This window comes from Amaranthus tricolor, chromosome 1 (genome assembly GCF_026212465.1).
Source record: "Amaranthus tricolor cultivar Red isolate AtriRed21 chromosome 1, ASM2621246v1, whole genome shotgun sequence".
Lineage (NCBI taxonomy): Eukaryota > Viridiplantae > Streptophyta > Magnoliopsida > Caryophyllales > Amaranthaceae > Amaranthus > Amaranthus tricolor.
This window is the reverse complement of record NC_080047.1, coordinates 43,317,759-43,342,532: the sequence shown is the minus strand read 5'-3', so window position 1 is coordinate 43,342,532 and position 24,774 is coordinate 43,317,759. Positions and strand designations below refer to the sequence as shown.

The 24,774-nt window shown below is 32.5% G+C and overlaps 3 protein-coding genes across 4 annotated transcripts; all 3 read right to left on the bottom strand.

Moving 5' to 3' along the window:
• Positions 1-236: 236 nt before the first annotated feature.
• On the bottom strand, positions 237-3,365 carry LOC130827525 (pentatricopeptide repeat-containing protein At5g18950). Its single transcript, XM_057693267.1, has one exon. It carries the CDS (start codon positions 2,177-2,179, stop codon positions 422-424), a length of 1,758 nt encoding a protein of 585 aa, XP_057549250.1. The 5' UTR covers positions 2,180-3,365; the 3' UTR covers positions 237-421.
• Positions 3,366-5,242: 1,877 nt separating this feature from the next.
• Positions 5,243-9,571, bottom strand: LOC130827558 (uncharacterized). 2 transcript variants are annotated; one of them, XM_057693312.1, is made up of 6 exons: positions 9,132-9,571; positions 7,988-8,080; positions 7,577-7,810; positions 7,298-7,400; positions 6,757-6,986; positions 5,243-5,835 (listed from the first exon to the last, which is right to left on the bottom strand). In XM_057693312.1, exons 1-6 carry the CDS (start codon positions 9,458-9,460, stop codon positions 5,622-5,624), a joined length of 1,203 nt encoding a protein of 400 aa, XP_057549295.1. In that variant the 5' UTR covers positions 9,461-9,571; the 3' UTR covers positions 5,243-5,621. The 2 variants fall into 2 exon arrangements, with proteins under 2 accessions (XP_057549295.1, XP_057549304.1); XM_057693321.1 differs by having other exon boundaries at positions 5,243-5,751; positions 9,132-9,540.
• Positions 9,572-10,849: 1,278 nt separating this feature from the next.
• Positions 10,850-16,196, bottom strand: LOC130827535 (CDPK-related kinase 1-like). Its single transcript, XM_057693276.1, has 11 exons — positions 15,082-16,196; positions 14,002-14,132; positions 13,472-13,513; positions 13,253-13,361; positions 13,083-13,161; positions 12,712-13,008; positions 12,197-12,312; positions 11,965-12,072; positions 11,824-11,886; positions 11,570-11,737; positions 10,850-11,477 (listed from the first exon to the last, which is right to left on the bottom strand). The coding sequence occupies exons 1-11, from the start codon at positions 15,565-15,567 to the stop codon at positions 11,331-11,333; spliced, it is 1,746 nt and encodes a 581-aa protein (XP_057549259.1). The 5' UTR covers positions 15,568-16,196; the 3' UTR covers positions 10,850-11,330.
• Positions 16,197-24,774: the final 8,578 nt, after the last annotated feature.

Below are 24,774 nucleotides of genomic sequence, written 5' to 3'. Positions count from 1 at the left end.
CTACTTAAAAGAGTTATAAATTAAGATGATTGGTAATAATAAATTTTTAGAACTTTTATTTATATGAAATTTGATCATTTTATTAAAGAAAATAAAAAAACAATTACAACCAACTTGTTTTTGCATATTCTCAAAGCCCTAATCTTCCAATTTATTGTTGTATCACTTGTTATTGAACACCCAATAATCCGAAATTCTAATACCTTTCCCTTTGTATAGGGTTCTCTGGCCTACGCTGAATAAAAAAAAAACAGAAAAATTAAAAGTTGTGCCGAAAATGTTATTACAAAATTGGAATTTTACAATTGATTGTCTCGCGTAGTAGCGCAATTTATTGACAACCATGTCTAAAAAAAATCTAACCAAAGGGTAAAATAAACAATTGGACATCAATATGAAATGCATTCAATAGCAAGGAAACTTATCCATTGGATATGATATCTTGCAGTAGCATTTCGACACGGTTTGAATTAGAACTACAAAGTTTGATAACAAGAGACCAACATAAACTTGTCTTAAGCTCAAGCCTAAAGCCTACCGGTACGATTAAGTCAAGAACAACAAGAGCAGCGTCGAGCTCATCTTCCTGCACAAGGCTTTCAATTAGCATCATGCAGAGACTCCACCTTGGAATACGCTTACTATCCAGCATCTCAGACAACCAATGCACCGCTTCAGTCAGTAATCTTTCCCTGCACAATCCATCTATGATACACTCGAGGTCGTATTGTGAAGGCTCGACACCCTTGTTCATCATATCGGTCAGAAGCTCTAACGCTTGATGCGTTTTTCCAATTCGACAAAGTTGTTCAATAAATGGAGAATATGATTGATTCGAGGGATGCAAACCCACAGCTAATAGCTCTTCAAAGAGCACCTGACCCCTAGACAACTCTCCTTCTCTACAAAGGCCAAGGATCAACGAGTTGTATGTGGCTAAATCACGCGCAACATTATCCCGAGGCATTTGTTCAAACGATTCACAAGCTTCCTTGGTCCTATTGTTCTTACACAATCCCGCAATCAAGGTATTATAAAGCATAGTATTGAGCTTAAAACCTTGATCACACATCTCGTTTTTCAACTTCAAAGCTTCCTCGACTTCATAGATTCGACAATACGCATGAATAAGCACGTTATAAGTATACTCATTAGGAATCAAACCCTTTTCTTTCATTTCCAACCACAACATCCTAGCTTCATTAATCCTCTTCATCCTACAAAGTCCATGAATAATTGTTGTATACATAACCGTATTTGGAGCATACCCTCTAGCCTTAAGTTCATTAAAAATCCTAAGCCCTTCTTCCACTCTCTTATTCTTGCAAAGACCATAAACTACTCCTTGATAAGTATATACATCAGGCATACAATTCCTCTCTATCATTAAATGCAAAAGCTCCGAAACCTTATCGTATCGCCCCTCCAACGAAAACCCACTAATCAATCTAGTGAAAGCAAATCTATCAGGAGCAACTCCACCATCCCAAATTTGTCTAAAAAGCTCGTACCCTCTTTCAACGTTTTTATCAATACAACAAGCTTGAATTAAATACCCAGCAATCTTAACATCAGGAGAAACCCCACAATTCATCATCTCACTATACAAACCCCAAACTATATCAGTCCTCTTAATTTTAATTGCCACTAAAAAAGCACAATGCCAAGTTTCAATTGATGGGGAAAACCCCAGAGATCTCAACTTTGCAAATAAATCAACAGTTTCATTAACAAAACCATCTCTACACAAACAACAAATTAAAGATTCTAAACATTTTGGGTCAGGGTTTAATTGAGGAGAATAATCAAGAATCGATTTTGCAGCAACAGAAGACGTAGATTTTAAAAGGGCATTAAATAAATAGTTACAAGAAATGGGATCAGGGGAAAATTCAGAATTTAATGCAAGCCAATTGAATAAACGAAGAGAAAAAAAGGGATGGATTTGAAGTTTGAGTACCTCGTTAAAAAACCTGGGGTCAAAAAAATTGAAGGATGGAAAATGAGATTGTAATGTATTTTCCCATCTAGGTTTGGTCCGAATTATATTTGAAACTTGTTCAGCAACTTTTGTAATCAGTTCTTGTTGTTGAGATTCAATTGACATTGTTGTGTATCTGAAATATAAATTAGGGTTTTGGCGTAGGGGAGAGACGATGTAAGATACGTATTTAGCCATGGGAAATATGAAAAACGGATAAGGAAGTATATCTTGAAAAAATCCTTGAATAGGGAATGAATGGTGGGAAGGTAAAACCAAGCTACAATCAAGTATCAAGGCATTAATGGAGGTGGGAAGTTAAGAAATGGAGATGGTCACGTACGTTTGCCTTTGAAACACACGCCTAGGAGTCCAATATTAAGTGTGTTTGGCGCAAAGCATGGGTGTTAAAAAATATCCAGTTTAAAAACCCGGAATAACCGGTATCTGATTTTTAAAACCGGGTAAATTATCCGATCTACCAAATTCGGATAATTCGGGTCCGGTACGCGGTTTTAAAACCGGGTTTTCGGATCGAATACAGATCGCGAATTTCGGAAAACCGGGAAGCCAGTATCCGATTTTTATTTTATTTTATTTTATTTTCAAAACCCTAAGTTTATCTTGGGCCTTTGGAAATCCCGTCTTCATTCTTGCTGGCCGTCATCTACTCATCTTGCTTCTTCTTGAATCTTCTTCTTCAATCTAATTCCAATAAAATCGTGCTATTTTTTGATGTAGAAGTGTAGTTCCTGTCATGTATAAGATGTTTGCGCCTTTTTTATAGATGATCCAACCCATTTTAGAGGAGCAGCACTATCAATCGCTTGTGTTAATTTTTATTTCCTCAGATTTTGCTGCTATCTGATTTTAAGATCGCATCATGATGAAAACGGACATCCATGGCTTACTGATTCTTGATGCACGTTTTCTGGAAATTCCACTTCCGTGAAAATTTATCCGAGCTTGACCGGATCATTGGTTCGCATAGTCAATCAGGTTTGGTCTTAGTGGCGAATAGGCTTGGGCGAGCTGTTTTCTGAGTTGCAATTCTTTATTTTTAGTACTTGTATCTTTTAAGCTCCAATGAAGAATAATGAACTTCAATAATAGAACAACTTTCAATAATCAAGTTTAGAAAATAAATTTATAGCAACTATTAAAAACCAAAAAAGTATTAAGTACAAACTATGGAGGATTTGATCTTTGTGTCTTCCCTTTGGAGTTAAAAGGGTGATTGTGTAGTTGCCAAGGTGTTGCTCTTTCAAATCATCACCATTCTTTTAGTTTATAGAGATTTACTATTTGAATTATATATAAAAAAATGTTAAAAGAAATAAGGAAAAAAAAAAAGTTTTTAACAAAACCGGGTATCGGGTTTCTGATCCGAATCAGAATTTTAAGTATCCGAAAAACCAGGTCGACCCGGTATCCGGTTTTTAACACCCCTAGCGCAAAGCTAAGTTGCACTAAAACGAACACGGACACGGACACGACACGGGTACGGGAAAACGCTAACTTAAAAATGGCGGACACGGGGGCACGAAAATGGTAATATAATAAATATATCAAATTAAAAATAATGTTACAATCTTTCATTTGATATATGTAAATAAACACTTTAAAAACATAAAACTCACATAGAATTCAAATAAGTACCAAATAAACAACATGAGTATTTAAAAATAGTCATACAAATCAAATCAAAGAAAACCAAATAAATAGGTAAATTTAAATTTGATCATCACACATCATCCATACGACATCCATCATCATCCTCCCCTACAAAAGTAATTTCATCCACAAAAGTTGTGAGCCTTGTGACTAACTAAAATTCACTTGGCTCGTATTTGATCAATATTAATAAATAAATACGATTTTGCATCTGTCTGTAATATTCAATTTCGTGAAATATGTAATACAATTAACTTATATTCAGTGATCAACTGATCATTCAACTTCAAAGTGATGAGTCCCCATCCCAATCCCAATCCCCATCCCCAACCAATACATACCAAATCCAAAAATGGGCATCTTGATTCCCAATCTCATTCTCTTTCGACTACCATTTATGTTTTCTCTCTTTAAATAAAATTTCCTCATCTCCCTAAGCGAAAGAAACGGAACACAGATTTTTTAACCAAAAAAAAGTACCTTCATCAAGGCTTCACTTTCTCGTAAAACAGAATGTAAGCTTCACACTAAGATTAAGAAGTTAAGATTAACACTAAGATTAAAGATTAGAACAAGATTGAGAGGGAATTCGAGTGTTCTCATGTTCAGTACTCTGTTTTCAATTTTTTTATTTTTTTTAAAAAAAACGTGTCCTTGTCGTGTCCCTTCCATGCCCTTGCCGTGTCCGCGTGTCCGGAAAAATATTAAAATATTGGACACTTTATTTGGCGTGTCGGACACGGATTTTCGCGTGTCCGTGTCCGACACGTGTGTCGAGTGGCGTGTCCATGCTTTACTGGCGCAAAGTAGATATGTCGGTAATTGTTAGCTTTTTAAGTCGTTTAACTCTATAATTATAAATTTACAGTTATACATATTTAGTATTTAATTATTTGTAACACCCGAATTTCCTCCCTTCCTTCACGATTTTGGTTTCGTTTAAGGGGTGAATTTCCAACCCCTTAAACGAAACCAAAATCGTGAAGGAAGGGAGGAAATTCGGGTGTTACATTATTTGTGTAAATTAATAATTAAAAAATTAGTAGCAGTTTTTTTAATTATAGACCTATTAAGAAAATATAGTGAAAATCGTACTACTTTTGATTTTGGACTTCTTCATATTATAATATTCTGAAAACAATTACTTATATCACTAAATGACTTTTCAACTAATACTTTATCGAACAGTGACATTTTTAATAAAGTTGTGTTTTGGTTCATTAAATTTAACATCTACTTAAACTGCTACGTCGAACACAACAACTATTAAAGTATCTTTCCTCCTTTCTCAAAGAAACCAAATCTTATACTCTTGCGGTTTCCAATTTGCTACAAATTAGTTTGCCAATAAATTTATTCACCAATTCATTTGAAATTGTTCTATTGCGATTCAAAACTTCTTACTTACATGAACCACCACAATTAAGCAACCATTACTTAGATTTATGAGTGAACATATAGTTCATGGAAACAAGGGATGTGCAAAGGATCCTCAGCTCCTTTGCGATTTATACTTCCCATTCAAAGGATTGCCGTATTACCTATTAAAAAAAGTACACCATATATTGAATATACACGAAGACGAGATGGAGAAAACACACCGATAGCAAAGAAACATTTTGCTCAACATCATAAGATTTACATGATATCATGTGATATTTTCTCATCTTTGAAGAAAATATCGCCAATGGGCAAAGGGACAACATTTAAACCCGATCCACCCACATAAGATCTTTGTTAACGGTCAAAATAAGCGCAAAAAATATACAATCGCAACACAATACTAACACCCCGAAACCTCTAAAATTTATGCAAGAAGCTTAAGGGGGCCCTCAACAAGTCTCCCCCTTCGGTTGTTGCATGAAGTCATGCAATATCATGTAGGGTGAACGTCTGCACAGTAATCAGTCGTATTTGACTTGCAAGAGCAATAAGTTGATGAACATGATTCTCATGTCTTCAGTCTTCAGCAACTCTCGGTACGAACAACTTCCATCCATCCGCCGGTATTTTTTTTTGGGTCATCACTTAAACTCATATCTGAATCATCAGTTTTGAAGGTGTTGATGACAGTTTTTGCTCCCATCATAATCAGCCTATCTATCATGAACAACTGGTAGTTATTCTCTATCACAGGATCTAAGATTCTACTGTAGTTTGATGAATATGCCAATTTGTACCTGCATATATCATATAGCAAAATGAATATCAATGCTGTTGAGTGTTGACAGGGCCGACCCTAAGTACAAGTCGTGCCTACACCCAGGACCCCCAAAAAGTTTAGTTTTCAACTAGTGCTAAGGTTTGAACTTTATTTACAATAGTTTAGAAGCCCATAAATAATCTTTTGCCCCGGGCCCTAATGAGCCCCTATGAATTTGCACCGTAGCAAAGCAAGAATGCAAATTTGTGCAAGAATAAAACAGCCTAATTTGACAGATTTACAAGGAGGAACAAAAGGCCCAAAACCCCTCGAAATCAACAGATTTTCAAACCCGAGCATGAATTTAGCATAAAAGTTGCCGAATTTAGCAGATCAGCACAAGTGCTACTAGGGTCGCAGATTGAGAACTGTGGTTATAGGAACCATGATGGTTCAGTAGTCATGCTATGTATCTAGCCAGGAAAGTAGTCTTAACATTTGAAGAATGAAACTCATGTCAACATGTAAATCGATATAAACCATATGGTCGATCATTATAGTAGAGATTAAGAACAAGAATACTTACGGCCCCTTTGGTTAATGGTGCTAAGTGTTGGTAATGGGAATAATTTGTAGTGTCAATTTCATGATATGTATCATGTCATTACCATGGTAATAAAAGCTTGATCATAAAAAAGTTTTCTTGTTCACAATTTTTCATTACCACCTAATATCACATGTTCAGTGGTAATGCATTGTAATGAATTTTGTGAAGAAAATGAGCTTGTTGAAGGAGAAATATGGTCATTAAATTTATCAAGAGATATTCTTACCAAAATTACACCAACATTTCATTACTACTCCCACCTTTCAGTACCGATTATCAAACGGGCCATTAATATTTCTGATATACATCTATATGATATCCTATGTTGGAGAAATATTAAGAGACGGATACCTGGCCGCAAGGGGTGAAAAATATCCAGGCTTCCTCTCATTCGATGCAATGAAAAGGGTGCGTCCAGGTGGAATCCATTTCGCAATTCTTCGAAGAATACACTCTGGCCTTGTATCCCTCTCAACATGAGGATGTCGGCTTCTTTCAACACCAAATCTATCTTTCCTTGTTTTCAATATATCACCCCGACGGACATGGATAGCATCATAGTCACCAAGCATCGCTTTTATCTAATAATTTCAAATTAAGTGTAACAATCAATTTTCACAAATTACAAGGATTACATATGCTCAAGATCAATGACTAGCTCTAAAAATGATTTTACAAAAGATCTCTCGATACCAAAAGAAGAATGATGCACAAGTCCCCCATTTTCTGATAGATTGCTATGATTATGATTTGAATTACGATGGAGCGACATTTGAAATTCAACACTTACAATAATTTTGCTCCAAAGCAATAAGTGACAATATCCTGTTTCATCACATCAAAACCCTAGATAGGTCACGGAAAATGCACAACTGAACACACAAAAACATACCATATCAGCAGCATCTCTAAGTTTCTTAGTTGCCATTGATGGAAGAAAATCGTATGGCAGCATAACAGCACTATGATTTAGCCTATCCTTGCATTCCACAAACCTGAAATTGTCCAAGAAGTAATATTGAAGTCAATTTAGGCGCTACCGGTAACTAAAGGTAACAAAAGAAAGAGTATCTAAGTTTTCAAACAAAACACATTTCATAGCAAAATAGCAATTAACGCTTATAGCAACACCTAAGCCAGCAACACCTAAGCCACGAGGATTATTGTTTACCATGCAAGAGGACTTGCAGTTCTATTAATAAGCAAGAGGTTGGCATATTGAGAATTCTTCTTTAACTCAACCCGATTAACCCCTTCCACGTGAGCCACACCTCTGGCACCCAACTTCATGGTGGTTGATAATACTTGGTGCCATAATTCTGAATTGTCTAAAATCACGGGTATCTTCTGGGATATAAGGTCCAAGTCGTACAAAGAATCCATTGCACAGGAGGTAGCCATCCACCTAGAAGACATTACTAACAAAAGATTAAGATTTGCGTCATTCAAGATTGGCTGCAGTGGCCAGTGAGTATCAAGTAAGGGAGGCATGTGCGGGTCAAAGAGCTAAAATGTCGAAAACAACGAGTTCCATGGGTAGGAGAAATCATGCTATCTGGAGCTATTTAGGACAGAAACTTACCCCTTCTCTGTACTCACATTACTCATTTGATGCAATATCCCTTTTTTGTTATGTATTGGGTTAATGCACATCCGAGCAGGCATCACAAAAGTCCTGCAACAAAAATTTACAGGAATATAATTTGTGACGTAATTCAATAGGCAAATTAAGTTTTATACCCCCAAAAATATCAAAAAATAGAAAACGAGACTAGAATTAGAGGTGACAAGTAATCACAAGTACCTTAAGTGAAGTGTAAATAAGACACTACTCATCTTTAAAAAAGGAAATGGATAGTATTCATGAACTTTTGATTGATCATAGGTGATACACCAAAACAAGCACCGAATACATATATACTAGAAATCATCAAATATATTGAGTTCCCTCAGTTAGAAACATAGTGCGAAAACAAGGCCGCATAATTGTATCCCGACCATACCGTAAAGGTTTTATAGTTTGTGGCGACCAAAATATAGGTTGCATTGACCGTGAAATTATACGTATTGACCGTGATATTTATTTCGCAACCATTACCGTAACCGTGACCAAAACCGTATTTTTGCACTATGGTTAGAGAACAGCAAATAGTCGTTTCGTTACAAGAGCAAGCAGAGAGCCTACATATTCAGTACAGATCCCTAAAAGAACTAAAATCTACACTTATATACCATATTCTGTTATACCACAATGAAGCAATGCCATCAAGCAGCTTCCCACTAAGGCGGAGTTTGAGGGAGTCGGATGTAAGCAATATTACCATTGTCATTGATAACAAATAGATTGTTTCAAGGCACATAATTCTCAACGACAAGACATGAACACAATCACTGTTCAAAATCATTTCTGTAAAATGGGATATGTTCAGATTCAGATTACAAAAAGTTTAAACATGAAAATTACTCTCCGAAATGAAAAATCCAAACATGAAAACCCAAAAGCAATGCTTAAACCAATATATCATACATTCAATCAAATAACATCCCTTAATAAACCAAAACAAACCTAAAAAGAACTCAATCTCAAACACAGGAAAGCAATCATTTCAACCAGTATAAAAGGTCTTAAATTTAATTAAACCAGACCCAAAACTGTAAAAAGAATTCCCAATATTACTAAAAAAAAAAATCCAACCCAAAATTTTGAAGCAAAAAAAAGATTATACCTTTCAAGGAATAAGGCCTCTTCAAGGGCACAACGAAGACTAGATTCTTGGTGACCAAGACCAGCACAAGTATCACAATGTTTTCCAGGGCAATCAATTCTATAACCCCAATACAAGAACTTTTGATTTGGTTGAAAGGAGTTAGATTTAGGTTGATTGAAGACATGGGGGATGATTTTAGTAGAAGGGGAAGAAAACCCACTTGTAGAAATGAAAGATGAGAAGAGGAATAAGAATGCAATCCCAGTAATTGAAAATGCAAGGATCAAAATGGGTTGTGAAAGATTTGATTTGGGTTTTGGTAGTGGACGAGTTTTGGGACTTCCCATTTGGGAGTTTTTGTGAGACACTTCAGTGTTGCTTGTTACATACGTGAGACACAACTCTGCATAGCGTAAGGTAAAGTTCTATTTATCTCTAAATCTCTATTTCATTTTAAATGTACATGACCGAGTTGAATCCACCCTGAATCCGTCCCTTTTTTAAAGGTTAAGATCTTATTTTTTGAGATCCATTGAATCCGAATTGAATGTAAATTTAAAAATAATTGATGGGTCTAGATCCGTGTCCAAACTCTTGAACGATCCCTAATATAAGGTATCGTGATTTGTGAGCATGGTAAGAGGTATAATGCGTGCATGTAAGTAGCGAATATGAGATGGGAATAAGGTGGGTGAAGGTGTGACGGATAGTGAATGCATAACCACGTGAGTGTGTGTGACTAAAAATATTTTACTCACAAAAGATGGTGAGTAAGCATTCAATATTAAAATTTTAGGTGGTTCTAGTATGAGAAAAAGTACCCAACTTGCAGCCCATTTTGTCATCTCTATGGTGCAATGGCGCAAAGTTAGTTACGAAAAATGATAGATGGATTGTAGCGTCCAAGCATATAATATACAATGCACAATAGCTAAGAGCAGATTCGTAAATCAGTTTGAAAACCTAAAGTCGATGCTTTACTAAACGAGCATTTGGCAAATTTATTATTCTCAATATAGTTCATAAGTGAATGTGAAGCCAATTCATGACATAATTTGCAGAAGTAGGTAAACAAAAGTAGTTGAAACTAGATCACTCTTTTATCACCAAGTTGAAGTATTTTACTAAAATGAAAATAGAGTTTATTGCTATTTGCCACCCATGACACAAACTCAGCAAATAAGGATGATTTTATGACCAAATTGTTTCATTTGATATTGACTTGTTCTTAGTTCCCTGTCAAATTTTATTCCGAGCTAAAATTGTCTCAAAATTCAATCAAAAACCATTAAGTTATAACTCGAAAAAGTTGTCTTGTAATTTAAATATGATCTGAACCGAAAAACCTAAAAGTAAATGAGCTAAACTCAATCATAACCCATGCATAACCATATTGATCCGTTTTTTTCATTCATGTCGGTTTTTCGAGTTCACATCATTAAGCTATGATTATAAGCCACTACATTACTAACAATTTTTTATTCTAAGTTTATATTTCTTTTTTAAAGCCTTAATACTAATATATATGCCTCTTTGCATAATTTATTCTGAGTTTTTTTTAAATTTTGGTGATAAGAAAAAATATTTTTTAAAATCACCTACAAAATTGGAGACAATCTTCCCGGAAAATGACCAGATCCAAATTGTATACGGCCTGAAAATAACCCGACTGAAAGCCCACCCGTTCAATTAGACATGTCTAGCCACACACCCACAATCTCATCAAATTGAGGCAATTCATCAAGAATTTATGTATATATCAGCACAAACAAAATACAGCAGCCACAATCTCATTATATCAAGATTACCGGCTAAATAAATATCCCCATATCTTCTGCCACAAATTCTTTCGGATTGATCAGTAGGTTTTCGCTACTGATGTGATCATAGACAGTTTCCCTCAATTATGCATGCATACAAAGGATGGACCTAAACTATAACAAAAATATTGGTTTTCACTTCCAGCAGTTCACTAATCTAAATCTCAACTGTACATTTTTCTGCCTTACAGCACCAGAAAACACTATCCTACATGAAACCTTTATATAGTTTTTAAATAGTAAAGGAAGAGGGAATAGACTGAATACTGAATCATGCAGAAGCCGGCAAAGATGACCCTCTGCGTCCGGCCGATTTTTCAAAAGTAGGAACCTTTCATCTTAAGCAAAGATGGTACGAGGCCACGAAATACTAGAAAGGCACACCGTATAAAGGGTTTTAAGCGGGTTGCACTTTCTGAAATGTGCGAGAAGAGACTCCGTGCAGAAGTCTGACAAATCCGAGAAAACTGAGCTTTCCATCCGAGTGTCTGATCCAATCTTGAAGTACCACGTGAACGGGCACAGACGGACTAAGTCCAAGTTCCTGGTGGGGAAAAAATCACATATAAACAAGTGCAAGAGAGAAATAGCAAAAAAAAAAAAAAAAAAAAAAAAAAAATCACGTGTTTCTGTTACCGAGGCCAGTTCTTCAATCATTATTGGTCTATTTCCGTCCTTCTCAAACAGCTCATACGCACGTCGTGCATGTTGCTCCCAGGTATCCATTGCTTCTAGTTGATGCACGCTAATAGACGCGGCACAAAATTCTTCAAAATCCATCTTTCTGTACTGGATAGAGCTGACCTGCACAACATATTAGCGGGTTTACGTAATTTTGTTCTTCCAAGAATAAGCCATTGACAAATAACAGAAACACGCAGAGCACGAACCAGGTTCACATATTCAATAACTCGGGAATCTTTCATAGCATCCGTTGCATTTCTCAATATCGCCTATAAAAATAACATCAATGTTACAAAGGCTTTTGAAAATTAATTAAAGTGATCACCACATGGAACTTATCAGCTTACCGTCTTAAAATTTTGCATCGATATGTAACCGTTTTTGCTTGGACATAGCATCTGAAATTGCTCCTTCAAATACGCTAGCTGAGGGACTGTTAATGTCTTTGCAAGAGCCTGTTCACAGCACGTAGTGATACTTAGTTTATAACAAATGGAACTCGAGGAATTTTGCTACACAACGTGCATCCATACAAAATTTCCGCTAACAAGCAAAAATGAAATGAGTGTATAAGCATACCCCGAGAGCTGCTTTACGAAGAGAAGACGAGCATATATATGCTCTTACAAGCCTGTAAACTATCATATCTTGAGGAATCTTGTTGTACGGATGATAACCCGAAAGCCATGGATGACCTAAATAAATTAAGTATTAAAGACTACAGTTAGTATTTGAAAGTACGAGTCTTTAACTACAAAAGAAAATGAAAGCGAGCCACGAAAAATTAATATTAATAATTCAACCTTTCACCCATCCGTTGAGAATAATCTCACCTTTAGATTATTTTTTAATAATTCAACCTTTGTCCTTAATTTGCTATCAGCATAACCTTTTATTTTATGATAATTCAACCTTTGCCCTTAGTTTACTATCAGCATACCCTATTAGTATGCTGACAACAAACTAAGGGCAAAGGTTGGTTTATAAAAAAATAATCCAAAGTTGGGATTATTTATCGCGAATGGTTGAAAGGTTGGATTATTATTATCAAATTTTCCATTAAAAACCGCCACACTAAATTATCCAGGACTTACATAGTGCCTGAGCAGCAGTCATTCTTTTTCTGTAATCCTTGTTCAACAATCTCTTCACGAAGTCAATTGCTTCTGGTGATAAAGTAGGCCAAGGAGCTTCATCGAAACTAGGATCAGACTTCAAGACAGCCCGGAAGATTCCAGATTCTGTACGAGCCCAAAAGGGACGGCTTCCACACAAAAGAATATAAGCAATTACACCAATGCTCCACATGTCTGCCTCGGTCCCATAAGCTCTGTGGAGAACTTCAGGAGCTACATAATAAGCACTTCCCACTATATCATTTAATCTGTCATCTGCACAAACATAGACAAGCATAAAGGGCACATTCACAGTACGAACAAAAAAGCGCACCATGTAGTGAACTTACCGGGCTTTACATAGTCTGACAATCCAAAGTCGATGGCCTTTAGAGGGGAATTGTCGTCTTTGGTAGTAAAAAGAAAATTCTGGATGAACAATATGGTAAGTAATGTCGATCGTTCATGTTGATATGTTTTATTTCATACTTATAAAGGGTATGAATTGTGAGTCAATTACCTCGGGTTTGAGGTCTCGATGAACTACACCTTGAAGATGACAATAGGCAACCACACTTAAGATCTGGACCATGACAGCCTTTGCATCTTCTTCCGAGTACTTTCCACCTCTAATAATCATAAATAGAAAAACAGCCGTTAAATTTCCACTAATGCAAGTATACAACAATACAAGTTTGAATTCTCAGTCAAAGTTGAAAGTCTATTGGTTCATCAATACCTTGAAAGTATCCGGTCCAACAATTCGCCACCATAGCACAATCTACAAGATTAAACGAAGGACAATGTGAGTGTAAAATAAGATTCATAGGGGTGTAGAGGTGTTTATACATTTTTACATATATAGAATAGAGGACGTTAGTCATTACTTCGTATAGCTAATAAGAACTAGAGGATTTAGAGAATTAATGGAATGAGTTGGACTAGAAGAGTAATGCAAAAAACGCCCATATCAATAAGCATTGGCATCAGAGCCAACACCTCGCATATTCCACTCGAATAGAAGTTAAATTTCACAATTAGACTATTCAATTATTAAAACACTGCAAAGCAAGCATCATTTAAGGTCTAGTAAACCAAAATCCAAACGTAAATCAACTCATAAAAGTAATAGTGTTGATGAAGTCATATTCAATTATGTCCTTACATCGAAGAACGAGTGGAACATGGCAAGGTCTCCAATAGAGAAAGATACTAAAAGAGTGTATCTCTATATCATATGGAGAGGTAAAAGACAATGTAGTAACTTACTCCATCACAACATAAACATTGTCATCATCTTCATAAGCCTCATAGAACTGCACAAGATTCTTATGGCCCGTAAGTGCCCTTAATATCTTGACTTCCCTTCTAACATCCTCAATAGCAATAGCCGTTGTCATCTGCCAGAAACCGAACAGTAAATAAGACAAATAGACCACGTTACACAAGCCCCTAAGCAACCTTATTCTCAAGAGACAAATTTCACTACTACCCAAAAAAAGCAATCAAATAATCATAATTCATGAGCAATTAGTGGTTAAACAGGCTTACGGCCCCATGTATTAAAGTTACGGTAACAGTAAAGTATTCGTGCAAATGGTACAAAGTGATATTATATCATCATAGCAGGGCCCTTCTCTGACTCCCTCCCTCTACACTATTGACCTCAGTGAAAACTCCATTCCAACAATAAACTAATGAAGTGCCACCTTGTTTTAGATCACATAGCATAACCAGAACCTTTTGAACTACTATACAAGTCAAATGACAATGAAATTTCCATCTAGATCTTATGCCCCGTTTGGTAATGATGATTATGATGAGTTTTTCTTTAATTTTGACGAGATATGCTATGTTACACCCATGGTAATTCTACACAATTTTCCATTACCAAATACGGAATACCAAATTCGCAAGTGGTAATGGATGAAACATTGTCAAGTAAACTTTCTAGCAAAATTACATTATAGAAGTATTTTCATCACCATTCCCACAGTCTAATACCAACAACCAAATGGGTAGTTAAAGTCATCATCATCTAGCCTTGACAATACCAACTAATTAAGCAAACAAACTAAAGAGGGGGATTGAATCCAAATAAAATTCATCATAATCAGACATTGCAAACCGAAAAAAACGAATTCTAGGCCACTTTGCAAAATTATACAATTATTTAGGCAAAAGGGAATCTAAAATACCCAAAATTAATACTTCTAATCAGCAATCAGATCAAGTAATTAACCCAAACCTCATTGACATACAAATCTATATGACAAAAAACACACAAGACTTAATAAAACTACACAAGAAACTAAAATAAATCAAAATAATTAGCAAAAAGAAAAGAACCTTTGCTTTGGGGATGACTTTGACAGCAACATCTTGGCCCTTTAAGCTACCTTTCTTCCCTTTACCAGCACAAGTATACCCAAAATGTCCTCTTCCTACTTCTTCCCCAAATTCATAATGATTAAAAAATTGTTTTGAAAACCCAAAATTCTTATCCAATCCAATATCACATTCACTCCCTTCAGGGATTGAGGCCTCATTAGGCTTAATAGACCCATGTCTTCGGGCCAACAAAGCCCGAATGTGCTTTGCTGGAGAAGGAGGGAGAGATGGGCGCTTAAAGAACCTTAATGGAGTTGATGTAACACTAGAATTTGCAGGGGAATTCTTAAAACCACTTGGTAATGGACTTGGACTATAAAATGGGAATTTTGGAGTTTTCCCACTTCCTGTATTTGATGATATGGGTTGATTTTCCCCATTAACAACCTCAGTTTCAAACTGGGTTTCAGGGATTTCAATTGGTTTCGCTTGACATATTCCCATTGAATTAATACAAATTCGAAAAAAAAAAACCCCAAATTCTGAAGAACACCAAAAATGAAAACTTTAGATTTTTCTTCTTTTTACAGAAAAATTTGAAAGGATTGGAGGTAACATGATTGAAAGGACTCTACTTATACAAACAAATCTGAAGAAATTACAAATTCTACTTTTCTGGGTTAAAAATCCAGGAAAAGGTTAGAAATTTTATAGAAGATCAACAATTTTTTGCAGAATTGAAGTGAAAAACTAGTAATTGAGAAGAAAAGGTACAAACTTTATGATCAATCAATGCTAAACTAAGCATAGAACAAAAGGGGGTATATAAGATGGAGAGAAAATACAGTTAAGCTAAGAAAGGGAGAGATATATACCCAAGGTTGTGAGCTGAGAATATAGAGAAGAAATACGGAAAGAAGAAACCCAAAGAACTTTTGTAAAGAAAAAATGGAAAAAAAAAAAATTGGGAAAGATAACAAAAGTAGTGGAGAGGTAAAGACTAAAGATGCTTAGAGTTAGCAGTGGCAGAAAAGAAAAGAAAACCGAAGTGGAGGGAAGTGAAGCAAGAGAGAAGAAAAAAAAGGAAAGGAAAGAACATGGGAATCGAAATTTTTTTGGGTCGCCTTTTTTATTAAAGGAGTATTATGATTTGATTTAACGACGAAAGTTTTTCTATAAATAAAATGCACTGGATATGATAATTTAGTGATGAAAGTTTTTTCTATTTATTATTATGACAATTGTTTAATATCAAGTTTTTCAATATTATTATGCGAATGATTAATTTTTTCTTATCTCCAATTAATACTGAGGAATGTTTTACTATACTAGAAAAGGGAGAATTCATCTTTTTGTAGGGAAAGACGGGGAGGGCATTGAAAATTTTTTAACCATTAGGATAACTTATAGTTTTTTTTAGGTGCTAGATCAAATTTTTAAATAACTTTTATTCTTTTTTTTTTAAATATAGTTAAGTATACTCAAGTGAGATTGTGTTTTATTTGTTTTAATGTAAAAATTATTAATATTATACACAATTAAAGATATTCTCGATAAATATGAAAAAGTAATTAAGACTACTAGGAAGAATAAAATTGAGTATTATTATTCTTCTATGCAAAGTAGAAGTACTACTTATTTTTATAGGTTTAAAATAATTTTTAAATAAACTTAATTTTTATTAAACATTTATCATATTAAGATAAACAAAATATGAGTCGAGTATTTTTTTGAGGGTTATTTTGGTTGCTAATCAATACTCTTAAATCACAAAGATTAAGAGAATGAAGATGGATTAAAAGGAAAAAGAAAAGAAAAAAAGTTAAAGAGGAGGGACAAATTAGAAATAATAGAGTAGGAGTGGGGTTTGTGTTTGGATACATATTCCAGGCTGTCTTCTTGTGCTCCAAATTCATATGTATGCAATATTTATCTCACAATGCCCATGTTTTTGCTGGATTGTGTGAGTTTTAAACCTTGTCTCTGCCTTTGTGTTTCTCATTTTTTACTGTTGACTGACCAATTCATTTATGTTTTTTCGTTTATTAGTTTAAAAATCAATAAAAACAATTAATATTTTTATTGAACAAACCAATCAACTAAAAATATTAATAATTAACAACTAATAGTTATTTGTCAAACAATTTTTTTACCTTTTTATTTCTGATTTCTGACTGTTAAGCAATTGATTTATGTTCATCTATAATTATATTTTTTTATAGTGGAGATATTAAGTCTGCAAATTGTATTAAAAAGAGTAAAAAAGAGATAAAAAATGTGAGAAAAAAATTTTCATAATAAATATTGCAAAATTAAAAAAGTGACGAAAATAGGAGTAAAAAATTTAGCATTTTTACATAGACAAGGAAATTAAAGTAGCTCTTAGACCAAAAAGAGTATTCATGAGTTATGAGTACAGAGTACTTTTACGAACTACTCCTATTGGAAAATTTTAAGATACACTATTCATTTATTAATATTGCCTTTTACTCTTTCCTTAATTACCATGTCTTTCATTATTCAAAGATATCAAATTGGCTAATTATATTCTCCATATTTTTATGAGTCTACAACTATACCACTTAAAAAAATTTCCGTTTTTAAATTATACAATGCTTTTTCATAGTGACAGAAGACGTGTTATTTTACTAATTCAACAAATAATAAGAAAAACTATGTATATTCGTTGCATTTTTATATTTAATGTGGGACAACTAGCCCTAACATAAAAATAGTCAACACTAAAATAAATTTATTGAAAATTAAATTAAATTACTACTTAGTCTTAAGTACAAATATTTACTTTATCTCACCCGTATTTTTGCATTGTCATTCAAAAGTTACCACTTAACAAAATAAATGTAACAAAATAAATAAAAATGATAGGAAGTTAAATAAAATAGGATTGCCAACTAGGGTAGTAGGTAGCAACTAGTTAGTAAACAACAAATTAAACCCTTTCAATAGAAAAATAAATAAATAGGCTAATTAGAAAAATTAAAGAATTGAGGATATATATTAGCCATTAGGGGCATAGATAATATTATTATAATATGGTAATGTATAATTATTTTCAACTATAATTGACTAGTCATTGCATATTTGCATGGCATGGCATGGCATGTATGTCAATGGATTATACTACTAAGTACATAAGAATGAGTCACATGCATGGCCCATTTTTTAATTACTCTTGTTAATACTAATTAATTGAGTTTCTTAACAATCATTAAGATGATGTGTGTTGTTTGCTCAACATATAGAAGTATTTAGAAGCTGTATTTCATTGAATGATTGGTGCTCTATTCTCTCCAAATAATAATTTAGATTCTTCCAACTAAACCTACATTTATTTTTTTTAACAAATAAGAAATTTAATTAGTTTTTATTATCCATTTATTTTTTCTATTTTCTCTTGTACAAATATAACATTAAATAACGTAATATATGTAGGAAAATTTAGTTAGAAAAATAGTGAATTGATTTATTTGGAGAGGAAGATGAGTGAATATGTAAAATGGTTATTCTTATTCATTGCCTAAAATTGATTACATCAATGGGTATTTATAGTGATGAGTTTAGTTACAAGCTTACTAAAATATCTTAAATATTTTTATTTTTTAATTACTTTTTCTAGGAACTTCTATTATATTATCTTAGATATTTTTATTTTTTTTAGTGATTTAGTTTAGATATTTTTTATGTTTAATTAAAATCCTAGATTTTTCTAAATTATTTTAACAATATATATATTTGTTATCGATTAACTTGTCAATAATGATATATACCTTTTTGAACCCCACAGTTAATTATAAAATTGGTTTTAAAATATTAATGTAAAAATGATATTCCATTTGTAAGAATTATATATTAATTGAAATAATTACGATTTTTCACAAGAAATGAGTTTTTAATGGCCACTAAACCAAAACCACTCCGTAATGAGATTAATTTCCTAGAAAAAAAATAAGAGAATCTAGAACTTGTTTAACCTCTTTAATCAAAGAATTAGAAAGTCCATAATTTATTACTCATCATTTTTTATTATGAAATACTTCATAGTTTTAATTAGTATCAATTAATTCGCTTATTGATCTTTCGTTATTTATTTGGCAATGATCACATTCTTCTTTAATGTCTTTATGTAATTTAATTTTTTTCATCTTAATCACTTATTTTAATTATTTACTTAATTATTTTTTTATCTTATTGTCTAACTCAATTTTTTATTTTCACAAAATTAGAAAAATTTAATATTAATAATATTTACAATGAGATGAATCAAAAAAGATTTCACTTGACTATATTTTAACCTATAAATTAAAAACTAATCACAAATTAAAAGTGATGAATAAATAGTGTCATTTTTGACAATATTGTAATTAATTTGGAACGCAAGAAGAATGAAACCGTTTTCATGTGAGCCCCTTCATGTTTAGTAGCTTTATTCCTTTGTGCATGGATCGAGTGGCGGAAGAATGGGGTATCAAAGAATCAGAATTTTTGTTATATTTTGGCTTTATTTCTTTTGCACAAACCTCCACCCAAACCAAGCATTAAAAAGGGGAATATAGATTGTGACAAGTCATTGTTCAACTTTCTAGCCTTCTTATTCAAAAAATAATACTCTTTTCGTCTCTCTTAAAATTTATTATTTGTATTTTTATATTAAGGATCAAATTAGTACATTAGACTGTATGATAAAATAAATATTGTAGTTAAATTGAAACGGAAAAAGTAGTTCTTATAAATTATAATTGTATAATTTAGAATACATTGCTAAATTGAATTAATTTCACCAAATCCGAAAAATAGGAAAATATGAAAGTAAAACTAACTTATTAAATTGAACAATACATGTACAAGTACAACAATAATATGTAGTACTACTTTTACTTCCTTTTGTTTGTCATCCTTATTATAGTCGTTACTCAAAATTAAAATAATGACGAGAAGATGATTATTAATGAGATTTTGTAAGTAATTAATTTGCTTGGGCAAGTTACTGTCAGCGGCTCAGCGCGCAGACAATGACTTGCAATCATTCTAGGTCGTCCGAGCTTCCATAAATTAAGCTTAATCTTCTAGCCCAACACCCACAGGCAACAACACATAAGTAAAATACACGACAATGTAGCTTTGAGCCTTCAATATATATAATGCATCATATTGAGTGTTGATACTCACTTAACCCTCACTCACCATCATATTTAAGCCCCCATAATATGTATTTAAGAGTTTATTGAGTCGAGTAGGTGAAGCAAAATGGACAAATAGGTGCAAGTTCCTCCTCCCTTATTCCCATCCCCGCCAAAAATTTTCATAACCACTACATGATATCTATTTCATACCAACTAAATATAAGAGAAATGTGTGTAAACAATGAACTAATTAAATTTTACACTATAAGCTATTACAATTCTATCCATCACACATCTCACTCTAGGGGCAGTTTTAGTGTGATTTTAGTAGATTTAAATGAACTCATATAAAAACCTAAAAAAATTGACCCGGTTTTTTAAAGAAAATAGATATATATTTGATTAATTTAAACTACATAAGGCGTGTTTTGTTTTATAAGATTGGTTAGAGGTTTGAATCTCTTTACTTCTATATTAAAATTTTTGGCACTGCCACTGCAAGCTCCAATGTTTGCTGTTTATGAGGACTTTACGCGAAAGAGTAATTTCTTTTCTTTGATGTTATCATGTTAAGCAGATCAATATGTCTAAATTGAAACAACACATTATTAAACACCTTAACTAATAGTCTCCATTTAAAAAATTAAGTTTTTTCTATAAGTATCGCCTTTTTCGTACAAAGTCTTGAATTCAATTCGTAACATTGTAACTAAAAAATAGTATTACCAATTATATCACTTCCATATGTTTACAAGGAAATGGGATATAGGAGTAGTTGAGATAATGGTGGGTACTAAAAGAAAAGTGAGACATAAAAAATGGTAAATGAGTATAGAACATGGGGTACAGATGTTTCCAAGACAATGCGATTACTAGGAATAGGGATATGACAAAAAGGACATTATCGACTATTTCTTGGTCAAATATTGTTGGTTAGACTTTAGACTCGATATCTTTTTTTGATTACAATTTACAAATAATATGGTGAGAAATGAGAATCCTATGGTTATTATATCCCCAATCACTATGCATGCCCTATTTTTCTCTCTCTCACTTTTGGTGATCAATGAATATACATTCTTTGTCATTATAAATTTGCAACTTATTAAAATGGCACGTTAAAAAAATATATTTTTAACAATATTATATTTATAAAAAATGAAGTAAATCGAGTTTGAAACACTCTTATTATAAAAATTATAAACAAATAGATAGTTTATTTTACATTTTTTGAGTGTGCATTTTCCACTTTACTCTCTCCTCGAAAAAGTTACAAGTATGGTTTGTACGCTATCTTTCTCCCCTAGATCACATGTTAAATTAGGCTAAATTTATTGTGAATGCCAACATACACGAAGTGCACACACTTCAAAAGTCAAGGAAATATATATCATCCCAAGACTATATAGCAAAGGAAAAAAAGGGCTCTAATAATATATAAAAAGTGTGCATATTGTCTTTAATTTATCGATGTCGGATTTTCCATCTCAATAACATAACTTATATGAGATACTGAGTTGATGACTGTGATTATAATTAAGTTTATAATTTAAGTTGGTGGGACTAATTTTTATATAATTTGGAATTTTTCCATTCATTATTATAAGTGGGTTACTAGAAAATATAATAATCAATGAACATAATTGCCTCTGATTAGCTTTGAGCCATTGGGTTTTGTTTGTTCCAACGTCTATATTCTTAACCACCCCATCTATCATTGCAAATTCCGAAAATTGCACTCTGTCGCACGTCTAAAAGCTGCACTTTGTCATGCTTGAGTTTGCATATCCTAGCTACTCTTAGCTAATACTCCCCATTAGTCAAGTGATTATACCATGATTAACTTGATGGAATTTAAAAATTATGGAAATGGTCTAATGGATGCCCTAAATCTTACTCTTTCTGATTCGTCTTTTTCAATTTGCACAAAGATAATCAATAGATTAGAGGAGACACATAGCCACACTTATCCTCAATCTATGCATTCGTCTTTAACAGGTGCAGTACAGAAGTACACATTAATTTTAAAGAATCCGTTTATTTTATATTTTTTTATAATTATAGGTTTTTCAAACAAGTAATTAGACTAAGTTAAAGGTAACGTAAACCATATCGACTAATATGTAAGAACCCTTAATTTATAGGATCATATGTGATTTGACACCTTACACATGCCCAAAAATATCAATGTGTTCGAATCAATTTTCAACGGTACATCGAATTTCTTTATCAACTAATGCATATGAACGTTATTTTTATACTAAAATTATTTGCAAAGTAAGAAAGAAATATATAGGTAATTGTTGTGTTGTGTCATATGTGCATTAAGCAAACTTCTTTTTGACCATAAAATTAAATAATTGTAGAAGAGTTTGTGTAGCTAAACTAAACATGAATGTTAACATTAAAATTTAGAATTGCATATTAATCAAAAAGTTAATGATGAAGCTCTTCCTCCATTAAATTATTGTTAGGTGAGCCATTAATGTTTAACTTAAACTATATATAAAATCAATCATAAACCAGGATCATGACCAAGGAACCACTAATCTAGGGCTCATTAGAGACATTAGAATAATAACAAAAAACGTACCTATAACATTAGCCTAGTGATGTGGCCTAGCGTAGCCAATTTGCCTTGAGAAGTGGCTTAAAATATTATGTAAATAATAATTTTAAATAATTGAGTTTTTTTATAAAGGAAAAAGATTACGGGGTTGTATAGAAAATGGTTGTAGGTTGTTGTCCAATGTTTTTTAATTGAATTGTTAGACCAGTTGAAAGTGTTAGTTTTTAAACTCATTAGATAATTCTGTTGTTTAGAGAGATATTTATAAAATTAAGTATTGGTTAATGAAATCATCTCCCAAACTTTTTTTTGGTTTTTTTTTTGGCAAACTAAAAAAATCAAAAGTCAAAAATAAAAAATCACTGCTTCCAGCTTACTTTCTATAAGATAATAAAGAAGTAAGAGGATTTATATAGATATAGACCAAAATTAATAGTTCTATGAATATATTAAATAATTTAATGTAAGGCGATCATATGATCAACTTTTAAATCATACATAAATTAAATAAACAAACTCTTTGAAAACATTTAAAATGTCAAGTCTAGTAAAAGTCAAGAATTAAAACGTACCAACTTCTCATAGTTAGACATATCTGCTCGTTCTTAAATCTTAGTTGCATATCTTTTTGAAAAAAAAAATGACGAGTAATAACAGAAGCAAAAGGGTAGGATAGATTTTCATCATAATTAGTGAAGGCATTGTGTACCACTTGGCTAAATTGCAAGTAATGATATTGGACCTTTTCATCATTAGTTCAATATTTGAATCATAATTACTCGTATACTTATACTAAAAGTATAATAATAAGCAGTTAAATCATATCCCAATAAAAAAAGTATTTAAAGATTACTTCATGAGTCGTGACGAACTTTTGTTTTAATACCTTAGTCTATGAAAACAAATACTCCACTAGCTAATTTATCCCAATGCTCATTAGTAATCATGGATATAATAAGATAACTTATAAACGTTTGATTTCTCATACAATTTTATTTTATAAGGTAGATCGAAAGGCTAGCTAGCAAGAATTGAATTCAGATTATTTAGGAAAAAGTCATGTATGTTCAAAAAATTGAGATAATATTCAATTCTATTTTATATTCTTGCAAATCTAACTGATAAGGTTAACTGTAAAATTAATCGTATTTTGTTTTTCTGTTTTTAATTAATTATGACTATTAGACTATTACTTTCACTCCCCTATTTTAAAAAATAATAATAATAAAATAAAATATACATATATAAATTAGCTAAATTAAACATTTTTAAAATAATGTTATATTTTTATAATAGTTTTTTTTACTAAGTCTAACTAATTCGAATATATTTTATTAAAATTTAACTTGTACTTTAACAAAACTTAAATTACGTATATTTTTAGTGATTTAGTTAAACATAAGACGATTGATGTAGTATTATCTGAACACAAATGGTGGAATTAGTCGGTTTCATGATAAAAGTGACACAATTTATATATAAATTAAAAGGTCTATTCTAACTAATCAAATTATAAGAAATAAGCTCCTTGTTTGATACCATATTTTAAAAGACGACATCTCACAAAAATAATTATTATCATCTAAGTTATGTCGTGTAAATGAGAAGCATCGACTCAAGAACTTTCAAGCTCGACCCAAATTGGAGCTCAGCTTAATACTTAAATCAACCATTCCCAACAAAGGTTGGTTCAACTTAAAAGCTTGCAAATAAGCTTAAAGGCAATAAACTAATCAACATCATATTTAACATATTGTTTATAAAATATATAAACAATCGAAAACCTAGTCGAGTCTAAGATTTCTAGCCTTAATAAAATTTCTCAAGCTTAAAATTCAAGAATTTGAAACCAAGTTGAGTCTAACATTTCTAGTCTTTATCCAACTCGACTCAACTCATTTATCCTTTCAATACATAGGTTATAGCCCTCTCATTGGATTACAATTTTCTAGCATTGATTCTCAAAAACCGAATTTTTAACTTAGAATTGTTAAGACTACT